We start from the raw sequence: 13,738 nt of genomic DNA, 5'->3' as shown, positions 1-13,738 counted from the left end.
GGGGTGGTTGGAAATCGGAGAGTTGGGGCTGGTTGAATTCTTAGTGGCGGCAGCTGGCGACAGACGATGGTAAGCGCCTGGCGGGAAGACGCAGCATACGACAAGGGCCTCGAAGCTCGAAGCTCAAGATGGATGGGTGGTCTCGTGAGGTCGAAGAGTAAAGAAGTGAGATGACCCTGTCACGGTAGGAGGGGCTGCAACATGGATCGATGGGTTCGTCTATCGTCTATATATCCTTCCCGGGTGGCCAGGTCGTCCAAAGAAGGTACCCAATACGTCGTCGTTCGTTCGTGTCTTTGGCGTTGGGGGTGGCTGGAATGTCCAGGGAACAGAAGGTGTTGGTGGCCGTTGCGTTATGCCCTTGGGTATTAGTAGTACGGTGGTTATCGCCGGTAAGGTTGGTCTGGTCAAAGGTCTGTGGTGCCTGGGTCTTGGACTGCGTCTGTTGGTTTGTGTCGGCCGTTGGACTTGCACACAGGCAAGTATCTGTAAGATGAATCGCCCGCGCACCGGTCGTCGGGGATCCCGTCCCAAAGTGGCTGGTGAAGGTGGGCGGCTTGATGAGGAAGAAGCCAGGGAAAAAAGGGAAGAAACGAAGCTCGGAAATGATTAAATAGAGAGTAAGAAGGGTCTTGTGGTATTTGTTACTTTTGTTACTTGACCCCCGTTCCTTCGTCCAGCAAGATGGGAAGACTAATAAGTGGGAAATGAAAAAGAAAAAGGCTTGGGACCTTAAAAATCTGCAGAAAAAAGGAAATTTTTGAAGAGTGGGTGGACTTTGGTTAAGTAGGGTCGGTACGGATAGGCCTGGGCTGGACAGGTCCGGGAATGGATGTGAGAGAGAGAGAGAGAGAGAGCTGCGAGCAATGAGCAACGAGCATGGAGCAACAAGCATGGAGCGAGCATGGGATGGATGGGGAATCGGGATGGGCATGGGAGAACGAAAAAAGAGAAAGATTGTCGTCGTGTGCGCGTGCGAATGGGAACCTCCTTCAAACCAAGCTTCGAAACGAAGTACCTCCGCCGCTAGACGTTAGACGTACGGCACAGCCAAGCTGCTTTGGGTACTTTGGCTCCTTTGGGTCTCTTTTCCTTCAGCTCGAACCGGGGCTGCTTGCTGGTATTACTGCTCTTTTTTCCCTTTCTCTCTGTCTCTTTTTTTTTTTTTTTTTTTTTTTTTTTTTTTTTTTTTGCTCTTGACCAGGAGGGCCATGACCGTCACTCTGGAAACCCTCTCAACCTGGAAGTGTCATGTATCTCCTTTCTTGCTGCGCCGAGGGTTTTTTTTTGTTGGTGGCTTGATGCATGTGGGTGAGCTAAAGGTGAGGCATACCGCATGTTACCGCCATATCAACCCTAACATCCGTATCATCGGGTCGGATGGCACCACTGGTTGGTTGTTTCTGCCTTCTCTTGGCTCCTCTCTCCTGTCTATCTCTTTCCGCGTTGACGCCAGTGGTTGGGTGCATTTGCAAGAGATACATGGAGACGCACACCTTCTCTCTCTCTCTCTCTTGCTCTATGTCTCTCCGTCTCTCCGTCTCTCCGTCTCTCCGTCTCTCCGTTTCTTCCTTTCTCGCTCTCTCTCTCTCTCTTTCTGTCTAGGTATCTCTCTCAGACACACATTGACAGTCACCCTCCTGGTCTGCCTAGATAAGTGCTTCTCGCGCCAGCACCAGTGTCGCGCGTGCGGCGTGCTGCTGGGTTGCTGGGTTGCTGGGACCAGCAGAAGCTGGGATGGTGATGGGAAGGGCTGGGCGGTGGGAAGGATACCGGAGCTTCTCACAGGCTCGATAAGGCGGAACCGTGGGAACGCCAATCATGTCTGGCGGGACCGCCGCCATGGCTTGTGTGCTTGTCAAGCCCAAACAAGGCGACGAGCGTGCTGCCAGCGTCTGGGACCAACGGACGGGGTTCTTGGCCCGGCCGGAGAGTGGGTGGTGGGGGGAGCAACGACTGAACAGAGAGAGACTGTGACCTTGCCCAGACCAAAGGGGGTGGAGGGGTCCTTGTCAGTGAGTCGAGTGTCAGGATCCGATCCAATGCGACGTGACCCAATGCATCATGGATGTGACTTGTTCCCTAGCCTCCCTTTCCCCCCCATCCCCCCCCCCCCCCCCCTGGTAGTGGTAGGCTCGTAGCGTAGACGGTAGAGCAGCCCGTCCCCTGGCCCCCCCGGGTCTCCATTCGACGGCCTGGGCCCAGATTCTTTCTCCGAACCATCGTCTATTGTTTTTTTTGGCGTCTGTCTAGATGCGATGGTCTTTGATACCATCGGTTTCGAAGAGTCGTCATTCGTCGCAGCTCTTTGCCGGCAAGCAATCAAGAGGGAGCTATTGACGATGCACAGGCCATGGATTGCGTACATATCTTTCGTGTTCTAGTTCTACGAATAGATAGGTGAGAAGTGAGAGAGGAGGTGAGTAAAGGTCGCATATCTCTCATCCACTTATCTCTGCCATGTGCCTCCGGCCTTTTTTCGATATCAGAGTTTCTCGGGGTAGGCGCGGCGGGCGGACCTTGGCAAAACGGGCGGTGACATTGGTTCAGAAGTTGAGGTTGCTGATTGTCGATTCTGCAAGATGCTGTGTATCTGGCGTCACTCTGAAGTCCCCGAAAAGCTAAAGGTGTGTTGCCAGTTGGTGGTGTTGAACTAGCACGACTGGGTTTGTGGTGGTTGGGTGTTGGGGCCTCTTCTTTTTTGGGGGTGGATGGCGGCGGCATGGACCAACGCCATTTCGAGGTGTGGTGGGATGAGTGGGATGGGATTGGACTGGATTTGGACTTGCATTGGATGAATGTCTTGGAACTGATAGCGAATTCGCCCGGCAGGCTGGCAGCAGAGAGCCAGCGAGCGGCTGGTCCGGCCGAAGGAAGAAGAAAATCTGACGACCGGAGTCGTCGGCTTGATGGGCAATGATGTGAGTGAGGCAAGTTGCAGCTCAAGTTGCAGCTCAAGTTGCAGCACTCCGAAATGAAGGTTTGATTGCGGGCAGATCAACTTAGCCAGCACCTCAATTAGTTGCTCGCTCTTTCCTGATGCCGTGGCCCGTATCCCGTCTTTCTTGTGATGACAACCAGAGTTCTCGTGGTCCGCAACTTCCACGGGAATCACACGCACGTCGCTGATTCAGTATCCATACGATCAGCTCACGCTTTCCCTCTCGGATTGTTTTGCCGTCAAGTAAAAGGATGACGTTAGCAACGGGGATCACAGCGGGGTGAGAGTTTCTACATTTGATTAACACGATGACTCGAGTTCTCCAGAGCAATATCGGGAGGGAACTCAGTCCGGCTTATCCAGCATTTATCGTGGTACTATTAGCATCTGCCCTATAAAGTGACATTCACCTAGCAAGTCTCACCCCCCAAATTGAACCTTCCCCCCTCTTCTCCCCCAGATTGAGCTTCACAAGCATCCACTACCGGCAACATGCTTGCGGGCGCGAATCACGGCTAATCCGCACCAGCTTGCTGGCCCTTTTCTTGCTTTTTCTCTCTATCCTTAGTAGTTGTCCGTATCATCTGCTGTATGCCCGCCAAGATCCCCCCGCCCAACGTCAATATCTAAAGTCCGTCCGTCGCCGAAGGGAACTGACGGTTCACGGCTGATAAAACTAATACCTTATCTCTCGAGAAAAAATGCAACGCTGCAGAGGAAAGAAAAGCGAGCGAACACGGACCGCGACCGTGACCTCAAACAAGCGAGATAAGGAGAGCGACCAGCCCTGCATAATGACGTGCCGCATCATCTCCGCGAGGCCAATTAGACAAAGATTCGAGGTGATAAGGTTGAATTCTCCGGGGGACAATCAATCCAAGGCCGTGTTGCCGCATCATTCTTAAAATGCTTAGTCAAGTAATGGTTTTCTTTGGACTTGAATAACCTTTTCATTAATGTGTTCAACGTGACCTCGAAATTTCCCTACTAAATACCACACACCAAGTATCCGTACCCCCAGGGTTGTATCCCTCGAGGTACCTCAGCCTGCTAAAAAGTCCAATGGATTATCGAAAAACTGCCCTAAACAAGGAACCCATACTAGACCGCACGGGTAGCAAGCGGGGAAAGCAACGTCGTCTGCCCAACGATCCACGACTCAGATACAATGGAGCAGACGGCGCCCGCCGGGGTAGCGAAGCCGGCTACGGTGTACAGGCCGGGAGGGAGCGTGAGCGTGCCGTTGGCCACGGCCGACGTCGTCGGCGCCGTGAACGGCGGGGCGAGGGTCGTGGCGAAGCTGTTGACCGTGGTGGTCAGACTGCCGCCAGGGCCGGTGCTGACAATGGTGCTGCCGACGGTGGTGACGGAGCCGGACGGAGGCGCCGAGGTGGTGGAGAGGCCGCCGGTGTTTCCGCAGGTGGATGCTTTTTTTTTGTTTTGGTGTTAGCGAATATGCGTCTTACAGCTTCCTCTCATACCAAACAAATCAATTAGCAGAAAAGTGGAAACCTACCAACGACGGGGCCGAGTTGAACGGGAGCACAGTTCGCCGGGTACGACACGGCCGGGTCGGCAAACGTAGCATACACCTGACCCGCGGTATCCTGGCAGAACCCAGCCTGGCCGCCAAAGAAATTCGCGTTCGACCAGGTCAACGCACCATTGTTGAGGGCAAAGGTGACGGTGATGCTCCCCGGCGGGCTGATGGGTCGGAGGGGGATGAAGGTCGTCCCCGGGTTCATGGAGATGACAGAGTCGCCGACGACAAGCTGGCCGAGCGTGTTTAAGCTGAACGTTGCCGCCACGCCGCAGTCGCTGGTGATGGGGCCGGCGTCCATGTCGATGAAGCCGCCGGCCGTCTGTCGCTTGCTGATACCGTTGCTTCGTTCACGGTTGGCGGGGATCGAGGGCTGAGGGGCACCGCCGCCGCCGATGAGGTCGGGGATGGCGCTGGCGTACGTTCCCGCTGCGTAGGATGCGGCGGCTAGTGCCGCAACTTGCTTGAGGCAAACCATCGTGATAGTGAATGTGAGTTGCCCAAAAATGACCCCTGTAAAGTACGGAAACTTGCGAGTGAGGGAACGGACAAGGGCAATGGAAGCAATGACTAGCTTGATATTGAACGAGTGACTAAACGAGGGTTGTAGAAGATCGGACACTAGTAAACGATCAGGGTGTGTCTAAATGACCGGGGAGATTTCCGTATATAAGATACTAGAGGTACTGTAAGCATGGCCCTGGCCACCGGCTGGATAGTCTGATGAATGTCAAACACTTGTTTGTCGGTCTGGAATGTGGGAAATGAAGCTCACGGCCCAACAAGGGGCGGGGGACGAGGAATCCATATGATGCACATTCCTCAACTTCACAAGTGAAGTAGGAAGGGAACCGAAGGCAAGCAACGATGTGCCTACCCACAGAGTCGAGCCGGCTCTTAAAACTGCCACCGGCGAGATCGTGTTCCAATGATTACAAGCAGATATCCATCTCTCCTCACGACGCGATCAAAAATATCTGCACGGGCAGTTGGACCAGACTCAAAGCTCCAAACGCCAGCTATGTGGCTTTGCTGCTGAATAGGGGGGGCTGAGACATTGGCGTTGGGTAATCTGAGAAGGCATGTCGTCGATTTTCGAACGTCTGAAGGCCAAGAATATCAGCCGCAAACAGAGTTACAAAAGCACGGCCCGGGGCCAGGAAGGTAATCGCTTCATTGGGTTCATTGCCCCCTGTCTTCTCGGCCCGAACAGGTTGAAAATACACAGAGGACTTCACTGTCAACTGGTGCGGCTGGCGGTTAACAGTCTGCCTGGTCGTTCTGGTGCATGTTGCTCTCTTTCTTGCCCCAGACATACCAGGAGATAATCCATCCTCGAGACTGTACGGCCTGTCGGCTTCACATGGCATGGTGTGTGACAGGTGAGCAGGAATGTGAATAAGTCGTGATGCTGGCGAGCTATTGGTCAATGCCCGAAGCCTGTATGCTGACTAAAGAAGCGGTCGTCGAGCAACGTGGAAAGTACCTTACACTACTCCGTAGCGTACGCCTGTCAACACCACCCTGTACGTACGGCATCGTAAACATTTACTTACAGATAGATCCGTATAATTTAATGCACATGTTACCATATGAGGAACAGCATGGTTCTGGCGGAGCTGATCTGAGAATATGTCTGCAACTGCTGACGTACTCCAGTCGATGCCGACCCCCGTCGAGGGCGATTCTGTAACCGACGCCTGCAAGCTGGAATCGACTAAAACAAAATCCCCGCATCTGGGTCACCCCCTGATGGACAACTCAAAGGCAGCTAGCCAAGCCAAGATGTTTTGGCCCGCCTCAAGTTGTGCTCTTATTCGCCCCGAGAAGTTCGCTCGCAGCTATGCGAATATGACACGATATGCGAGTGCTAGCAGAACCGACCGACAAGTCCGAGTGCATCGAATTAGGCCCGCCGTAGCCGCTATACGTGATGGTTGGTTTAGAGCTTTCCTCGCCGGGGGGAGAGCATCTCGAACTCTCGAATCTCGACAACTCAACGGCTCGCCGTTGATGCATGTCTAAGCCCCCATCTTCTCTTTGTCGTGCTTTGGGAGTTTGATTGGACCGTGTCAGTCTGCAACACGAATCCCTAGCTATGCGGTTCAAAGGAACGGTCGAGGGATGCCGTGCCCCCGGCGATCCGCCCACATGCCCGATATTTGAAACAGCGGTTAAGTAGCTTTGCAGCACGTATGCTGTGCCCCCTTTGACGATCACCCTTTCCCCGAAGGATGTTCTTCTTTGGCCGCCCAGAGTCTGGAGTCTGGTCCGAACGGGGCGTCTCCGTGCAGGTTCGTGTCGTGAAGTGCCAAGAATAAGATGCTTCCTTGAAGACAGGTTGCAGCATCTACTTCATACAGTGTCGTCCGAATGGGGGCCCGCTTTCTCCCTAACAGATCTTCGAAACGTGCGCCCCCCCCCCCCCCCCCCCCCCCCACCCCAATGTCGCCATTCGCTGCGGAGCCCATGACGCCGCCTGATGTCGACGTGAAGTCGTCGAATTGGGGCGGACGGCGGATTGAGTCGGCGAAGCCGGCCGGGAGTTGCTCCTTTGCAGATAATAAGCGAAGCGGCGAGCCCCATCCGGGATTTCCACATCGTCTTCAACCAAGATAGTGATCCGCGACGGCCTTCGGGGGACTTTGAGGGACAGCGCGGGTTGCTAGGCTAGACTGCAGGCGTAGATCGCCTGACCATACTTGTCTATGATGGTGATGGGAGGAAACGGGATGCATCAAGACTGTCCAGTAACGCATCAGTGATTGAAGTTCAGCGAGCGGTGAGATGAAGTTGGAGGGTAATGTTCCGTGGTCTAGAACACCAAAGATCGCTAGTAGACGGGCTCCAAAGACTTGCCGGTTGTCGACTAGGTAAGACTATGAAAATGAGCGATGCCTTCGATGCAGCTAAGACTTAGCTTTCCAGACCTCCGGTATATCCCGGAAGAGGAGTGACATGATGTGTCTGCCGTAGTGATCGTGAACTTGGGGCTGAATGCCAAACGATTGAACGAACTTACGAATCATCTGTTTTAGCCGTGCCAGGGTTGTGGCCTGCGAGGTGTGGTTTAAGCAGCAGGCTAATCCCAGTGATGTAGCCCAAGGAAGGGATAAATTGAATGACGGGCGACTGAAGACTTGGGACGACGGCCAGCATGGTGGTTTCCGGCAAAGGAGTGAGGCATCACCGCATCATGTCGTTGAAATGTCGTCCCATGAGTTTTTGGGGTGTTGAGGCAGGCAGGAGTTCTTTCCCTGCGTGCCTGCCGTTGAAGATCCTGCCGTCTTCAGTCGGGAAACCAACACATGGGAAGGCCCTCCCGTTCTTTCCTTCCTTCATTGCTAGGGCACTTGCACAGCAACCCCGTTCCTGCCGTCGGGGGCTTGCAGGAAGAAAACTTAGCAAAAGGAATTGACCTCCAGAAAGTTCAGATTCTACTTGATCCTGTCTTTCCCGCGAACTCAGTCTTCTTCTGACACGTGGAGAAGTCTACAGGAACCATACCCCAACACAAAGTCAGATCGTCACCCCGTGGCTACGGCTAGATGATACCGCCAATCGACTTTGAATGGTCTCATCGCTGGGATGAGGATATCACGCAGTTACCTATTTCTCCTACAATTCTGCGGAGGATTGGTTACGCCGGCATTGCATCCCTCAGGTGGCTGGACTCCGTCTCATTTGTGTTCTCTGGCGCAATTCAAAGTGCAAAGCCACAGGACCCTCGCATCGTGGCACTGCGGCACAGCCCACGATGTCATCTCACGACTAGCCCAGGACTTTCGACCTGCCTCGTATCGGAGCCCGGGTTTTGGAGCCTCCGACAGCCTCAGCGTAGGTACTGCATTCCGCCAGTGTCGCAATCAGCATCGGTTCCCCAGCCAATCGTCTGTGCAAGTGCACACCAAGGCGGGTAGCAAGGCATTCTACGCTCCAAAGTTGCGTTTCCTGCACCAACCGCGGCTCGCCGTCCAGTCATCGGCTGTGTGCCTTGCTGCCTCTGCAGGCAAGCTGTCAACGCCGTGGTTGGCTGGATGCAGAGCATGTCTAGGTATTATCTCTTGCTACTGCCAGACTGAGACGAAGGCCCATACCAGAAGCCTCGTTTCTTGTCAGAAATGCTGAAGAGTGTCAGTCCTACAAGGCTAGGTACACGTACACTGGTTAAGCGGGTGAACTGGGTAAGAACAAGTCAAATCGAGCCTATCTTGTTGGCTCCAGAGACCAGGATGGCTTGTTAATTCGACATCTGTTTATTCGAGGAGCAATGAAATATCCCGTGTTTACTCAAAATTGGACCTTTCAAGGCCCAGGACGGGAGGATCATACAAAGTACTTCGCTAACATGCGCAGCCAAAATCTCACTCCGCCCTCCTCTCGCCTTTCACCTTGGAGCCTCGGAGGCCTGCCACCCTGCCTGCTTACCTCACCGTGCCGTCCACTCCATGGTATTGGATGGCACCCGACCCGCACTGGATGTCTCTTCCCCCTCTCTGAGTCTGACGCTCTCTGGCGGGACGGTCTGACCCAAAGTTCGCTCCCTCCCACGCAGCACGCACAGGCACACCATCTGCCGGTGGCCCGGGAGGAGACCACCTTTTTCAGCCAGTCCCGACCCGCAGCTCAAGTCCTGGGGATGCTACCAAGTCCTGAGAGTCCTACGACACCGACCTGGATACAATCTTGCAGGCTTCATCCACCTCATCCCATGGACAAATAAAACAAAAATGGGTGGCGGATCGGTCCCCTTTCATTCGACCCGTTTCTGACCGTTGCTTTCCTTGCAATTTGTTCTTTCTGATTTCCACCCGTGCGTCCTTGGGAGCACCTTGGGGGTATTATGGAGTCCAAGACTTCGCTGTCGCCCTTCGGGGATGACCGCCGTGCGCTGAATCAGAGCCCGTCACCTTCAGCCCTACGAGCTCTCACCTCGTCCCGCCTCAGTTTCGGCCGCTCACGACGGGACTCTTGCTGCACGAATTCGACTTCAACCTCTTCAGCCCGCTCATCCATTGACTCCAACACCTCGCCGTCATGCGTGTAAGTCTATCCGCTCAAGGTTTGCTTCGTTTTTAAGCCTCGTAGATCTCGGGCTAAAGAAATAACCGCAGTACTCGCACCGTAAGGCCAGACGAATGCGCTCTCCACAAGTTCATAGTATGGGCCGCTGTGAAGCGCAACAAGTCCCAAAAGATGACTGCCACTGATCGTCTCGAATGTCCAATGCTACGCTGTCGCAAAAGATTTCCAGACCACGCTGCTATGTTGGAGCACCTCTACGACTGTACTGAGCTCGAAACTGGCGAGTACTGGTGTTATGAATGTAGCAAGGCTGAAAAGTTTACCGATGGAAACTGCAAACGATGCCTCGGCCATCCTGGAAAAAGACGCAAGATCATCAACGTCGCGAAAAACTTTTTCTCTTCCCTGGGACAAAAGTCAAGAAACCACCAGAGTATCCCCGATGTCCGCCTGGACAACGTATCCGAAGTCGCCATAGCACCGCCTCCGAGCTACGACGACTTCTTGCATATTCAACCACAGCAAGTTGAGCTTTCCTCGTCGTCGGAGATCTTGGAGATCGATTCGACCGAGGTCCCCTGGCCTACACCCACGAATGCCCATTTCAATACTGTGATGGCGCAACCTCACGTTTCTACGGGCATGATTCAGGCAAACCTCCAGCACCCAAACTCCATTCTGCCCGATCCTTGGTTTGCACAGAACAACCTGGACATGAGCGAGAGTGCCATGGGCAAAGCCGACCGACCATTACTGGCCCTTAATACTGACGGTTTTGGCCACCCCCGGAAACAACTTCAGCCTACGACAAGGACCAAGAATCTTTCCCCGAGCAATTCACTTAGATCAAACGCGAGCACCGATACAACAGCCAGTTACCTCATTTCGCCTGCTTCTGCCTATAGTGGCGCATGGACAACTGCCGAGACAAACATCACATCACCAACCTCTGACGGCGGTTCAGGTGGATATCTTTCCAGGGGATGTTCTAACGCGAGTCGATACTCAAACAATAGCGTGGAGCCCTACAACTTCATTTCAGAGCTTCCGGCTGATGACATTTTACTACAACATTTTCCCTTGACACTTCCGGCCGTTGATCTCGACCAGCCGGCATCCTCATTAGAAATATCAGCCGCCGTCAGCCCCTTATCTGAAGCCGCCGATGTTCCTGCTCAGCCATCAGTCGACACTCTTGCGCTAAACGAACTTTCGGAAGATACCTTGTCTGATCATGTTGTCGACGCCAACTCGCTCGTTGGGTCGGCTTGGGATACGCTCAAGACTCACATCAGCTCCTCACTCGAAAAGCTGCAGCATGTCTCTCACAGTGCTCTCGCAGCACAGTTGCGAGATCTTTCGCCGCAGCAGGTAGCGGACAGGGCCCTCGTTGCGCTGAAGGGCATGCCTGAGGGTAGGCATCCCGCGACTAGCATCGATACCCTTTGCTTCGTTCATCTGATTTACTCGCTCTCGCTTGTTGTCCACGAAGATGGTGCTCGGGATCGCTCCGGGGATCTATTCGCTCAAACCTCTCTTTACAGCATTGCGCTCCCTGAGTGGGAGCAATCAGACTATCTTCGCGTCGCATCAGCGATCTGGCAGCCCATAAATCTATCTGTCGGGGCACTGAACGGTTTATCATCAAGGAAGCGCGGGGGTGAGGTCTCTCGGTCGTCGAGCAGAAAGGGCAAAGAACGGGATCCTGCTATATCGACAAATCGACCTGAACAGGATGAATTGTTGGAGGTGGCAATGTTCTTCCTAGACGGTACGTAAACACTGGCTCTCTGGCTAGTTGGCAACTGCTTACCCAAAGCATTAGAATTGGACTATTCTGTCCTGTCCAGCGGGCAACCCGAGTCGGCCGAAGTCTTAACGTCGATGCTGTGGGCACAGCATTGGCAGTACAATGCCAATCGGGCTCCATCGAACAGTGCACTGTCTGCAAGCTTCAAAGGAGTTCGTAGCAAACTCAAACAAGACTTCGTTCGCGCCGATGGTCTAAGTGCAAAGTGGAGGCGTATCCAGAAGCGCATCGATGATGGCAGTATCTGGAGCGCCAGGCAAGCGGAGATAGAGCTCATGCAAGCCGGCAAAGTACGTCTCGAGGATCGGAGGAGTTCTTACCGTACCATGCTAATGCCGTTATCAGGGGTGCATGTCGTTGCAAGACTATTTCAATCATTATGTTCCGAAGGTTAGGGCACAGTTCGAAGTCCTCTACACCAATCCTATGATAGGGGCTACCACACGAAGAAGCTATCATGCGTACGCTATCGATCTGATGGAGTCTATCATTCGCGGTATTTGCACAAAGGAGAGTCTGAAGGATGCTGCCCGAGTCCCTTCTGAGATGACAAGCGAGGCAACCCTCGATGATTTCATGAATCTGACAACAACCCTGGGCGACACAACTTGGAGCGATGCCCGGGCCACGACATCCGACACGCCACTTATCCCAACGTCCAGGCCTGATATTTACATGGACGTAGACAGCAATGGATTGCCGGACCCCTTGACGGTGTTCTTCAACGATGGTGGGGTTCCAACAGCACCGGCATTCCAGATACCGCCATACATGACACGGCCTGACAACGTACCTGACGAGTCTGCGGCCGAAGTCCGGGAAGATCCGTCCTGCAGCTCAGCAGCGAAGACAGAGGCTGAGGCCAACGAGAAATGCGACATCTGTGGCTACCGACCAAGAGGCGCCCCTCAGTGGTTCAAGGGCAGCATGGCAAAGCACAAAAAGTTGCAACACTCAACGGCGCCGCCAAAGATTTACAAGTGCCCGTTTCCGGGCTGCACGAGCCAATACAAGAACCGACCAGACAATCTAAAGCAGCACCAGCAAGACAAGAACCACTTTGTGGATGGGGAGACTGAGAGGAGACCGAGTAAAAGGAAGAAGAGAGACTAATTAGCGGAATATTTGAGGTCTGCTGTCTTCGACAGTAATCCGCACGATAGAATGGGTTTGATTTCCGGCGTATACAGGATGGGTGTAAAGATACCACATGAGCGAACAGAGCCTGGCTTCTTTCTTTGGTGTTGTTTCTTGGTTATATTTAGCGGGCCATTGTATTCTATACCCTCAAAGCTTGGACTAATGGTACTTGATGAAGGAAAGTGAAGAAGATAGTACAACAGGATCAAACATACTGGAATACTAGTCAATGTTTTCGACTTTGATTGCGCTGCACTCCCGATGATTACAACTACATACTCGACTACTGACAGAGGTACACGCCCCTGGGAGGGTTATTTCACTCTGATCCAAAATCTACTCCTTGAATCTCTGTGTTCCGCGATTCGAGGTCGAGCAGCTGATAAGGGGCTTGGTGAACTGCCTCGACGAGTTCAGATAAACCCCCCAACCTTGCTGATGACTTTCTAGTCAACAGCCGAGGATGGCACAATATCATTTGAAATCATGCCTTTCATTCAAGCATCATTATATGAAGGTTGAATATCCCATCATTTGGCCAAGGGGCGATGGCATACAATTCAATATTGCTATATTAATTGACTGTTTTGTGAGTGGTTGTTGACTTTGACTTTGCTATATCACCGATTACTCCCTTGTCAACTTCGGCAATAGCATTTGAACTCGTGGTTTCTATTCAAGAAACATCATGTGGAGGTTGAGCATCCGGTGACCTGAGCTCTAAGAACTTGAGGAGGTCGGTGTAGGTGATATGGAAACACGCCACTCTTTTGATAACCCAGCCTTGGGCAGGGATCGGACCTGGTCCATAGTCGGGAGGTAGGACCCCCACTAAAAAAGCACCAAGAAAGCACAGACAGGCCGGCTCTCTCGCTATCTGGTCTCGACTTTTTTTTATCATTTCGCAGGTGCCGGGGGTGGGTTGTAACTTGTAAGGCTGATTTGCGGGCTTCCTCCAGGGGGAGCTTGGTGCTGTAGCGAGCCGTCGAAACCCCCCGTAGATGCATGGGGTGCGGGAGTGTCCATGGCCATCTCACCTCAAGGGGCGAATGGAAAGATAAGGTACTCCGTAGTGTATCTGTACAGAGACTTACGGGATAGGGGCAGTCATACTTATTTGTACCTTGCGTAGTCTTGAAGACGGGAGGGAACAGCGTTTGTAGCCCGCTCTTTGATGGGCCGAGGAAAAGGCATGACATGCAGAACCTAAAGTCCTAATTCTCGACTGTTCAGAGATTCGGGGGTTGTTGAAGGGGACCTGCGCAGTTGGAGGGGGCGTGGG

At 53.3% G+C, this 13,738-nt stretch overlaps 3 protein-coding genes across 3 annotated transcripts; 1 reads left to right on the top strand and 2 right to left on the bottom strand.

Annotated features, from left to right (window-relative positions):
- Positions 1-4,042: 4,042 nt before the first annotated feature.
- Positions 4,043-4,959, bottom strand: BDP81DRAFT_445882 (uncharacterized protein; the record flags this gene model as incomplete). Its single annotated transcript, XM_060592005.1, has 2 exons — positions 4,043-4,368; positions 4,458-4,959. The coding sequence occupies 2 exons, from the start codon at positions 4,957-4,959 to the stop codon at positions 4,043-4,045; spliced, it is 828 nt and encodes a 275-aa protein (XP_060449484.1).
- A 4,718-nt stretch (positions 4,960-9,677) lies between these two features.
- Positions 9,678-12,429, top strand: BDP81DRAFT_457837 (uncharacterized protein; the record flags this gene model as incomplete). The annotated part of the gene is made up of 3 exons (XM_060593332.1): positions 9,678-11,277; positions 11,332-11,606; positions 11,662-12,429. 3 exons carry the CDS (start codon positions 9,678-9,680, stop codon positions 12,427-12,429), a joined length of 2,643 nt encoding a protein of 880 aa, XP_060449483.1.
- Positions 12,430-13,038: 609 nt separating this feature from the next.
- BDP81DRAFT_124067 (uncharacterized protein) lies at positions 13,039-13,738 on the bottom strand. Its single transcript, XM_060581640.1, has one exon. It carries the CDS (start codon positions 13,653-13,655, stop codon positions 13,143-13,145), a length of 513 nt encoding a protein of 170 aa, XP_060449482.1. The 5' UTR covers positions 13,656-13,738; the 3' UTR covers positions 13,039-13,142.

Source organism: Colletotrichum phormii, assembly GCF_030913505.1.
Source record: "Colletotrichum phormii strain CBS 102054 chromosome Unknown BDP81scaffold_3, whole genome shotgun sequence".
In the NCBI taxonomy this organism is placed as follows: Eukaryota; Fungi; Ascomycota; class Sordariomycetes; order Glomerellales; family Glomerellaceae; genus Colletotrichum; species Colletotrichum phormii.
Note: the sequence above shows the minus strand (reverse complement) of the source record. Positions and strands in the feature narration are given on the sequence as shown.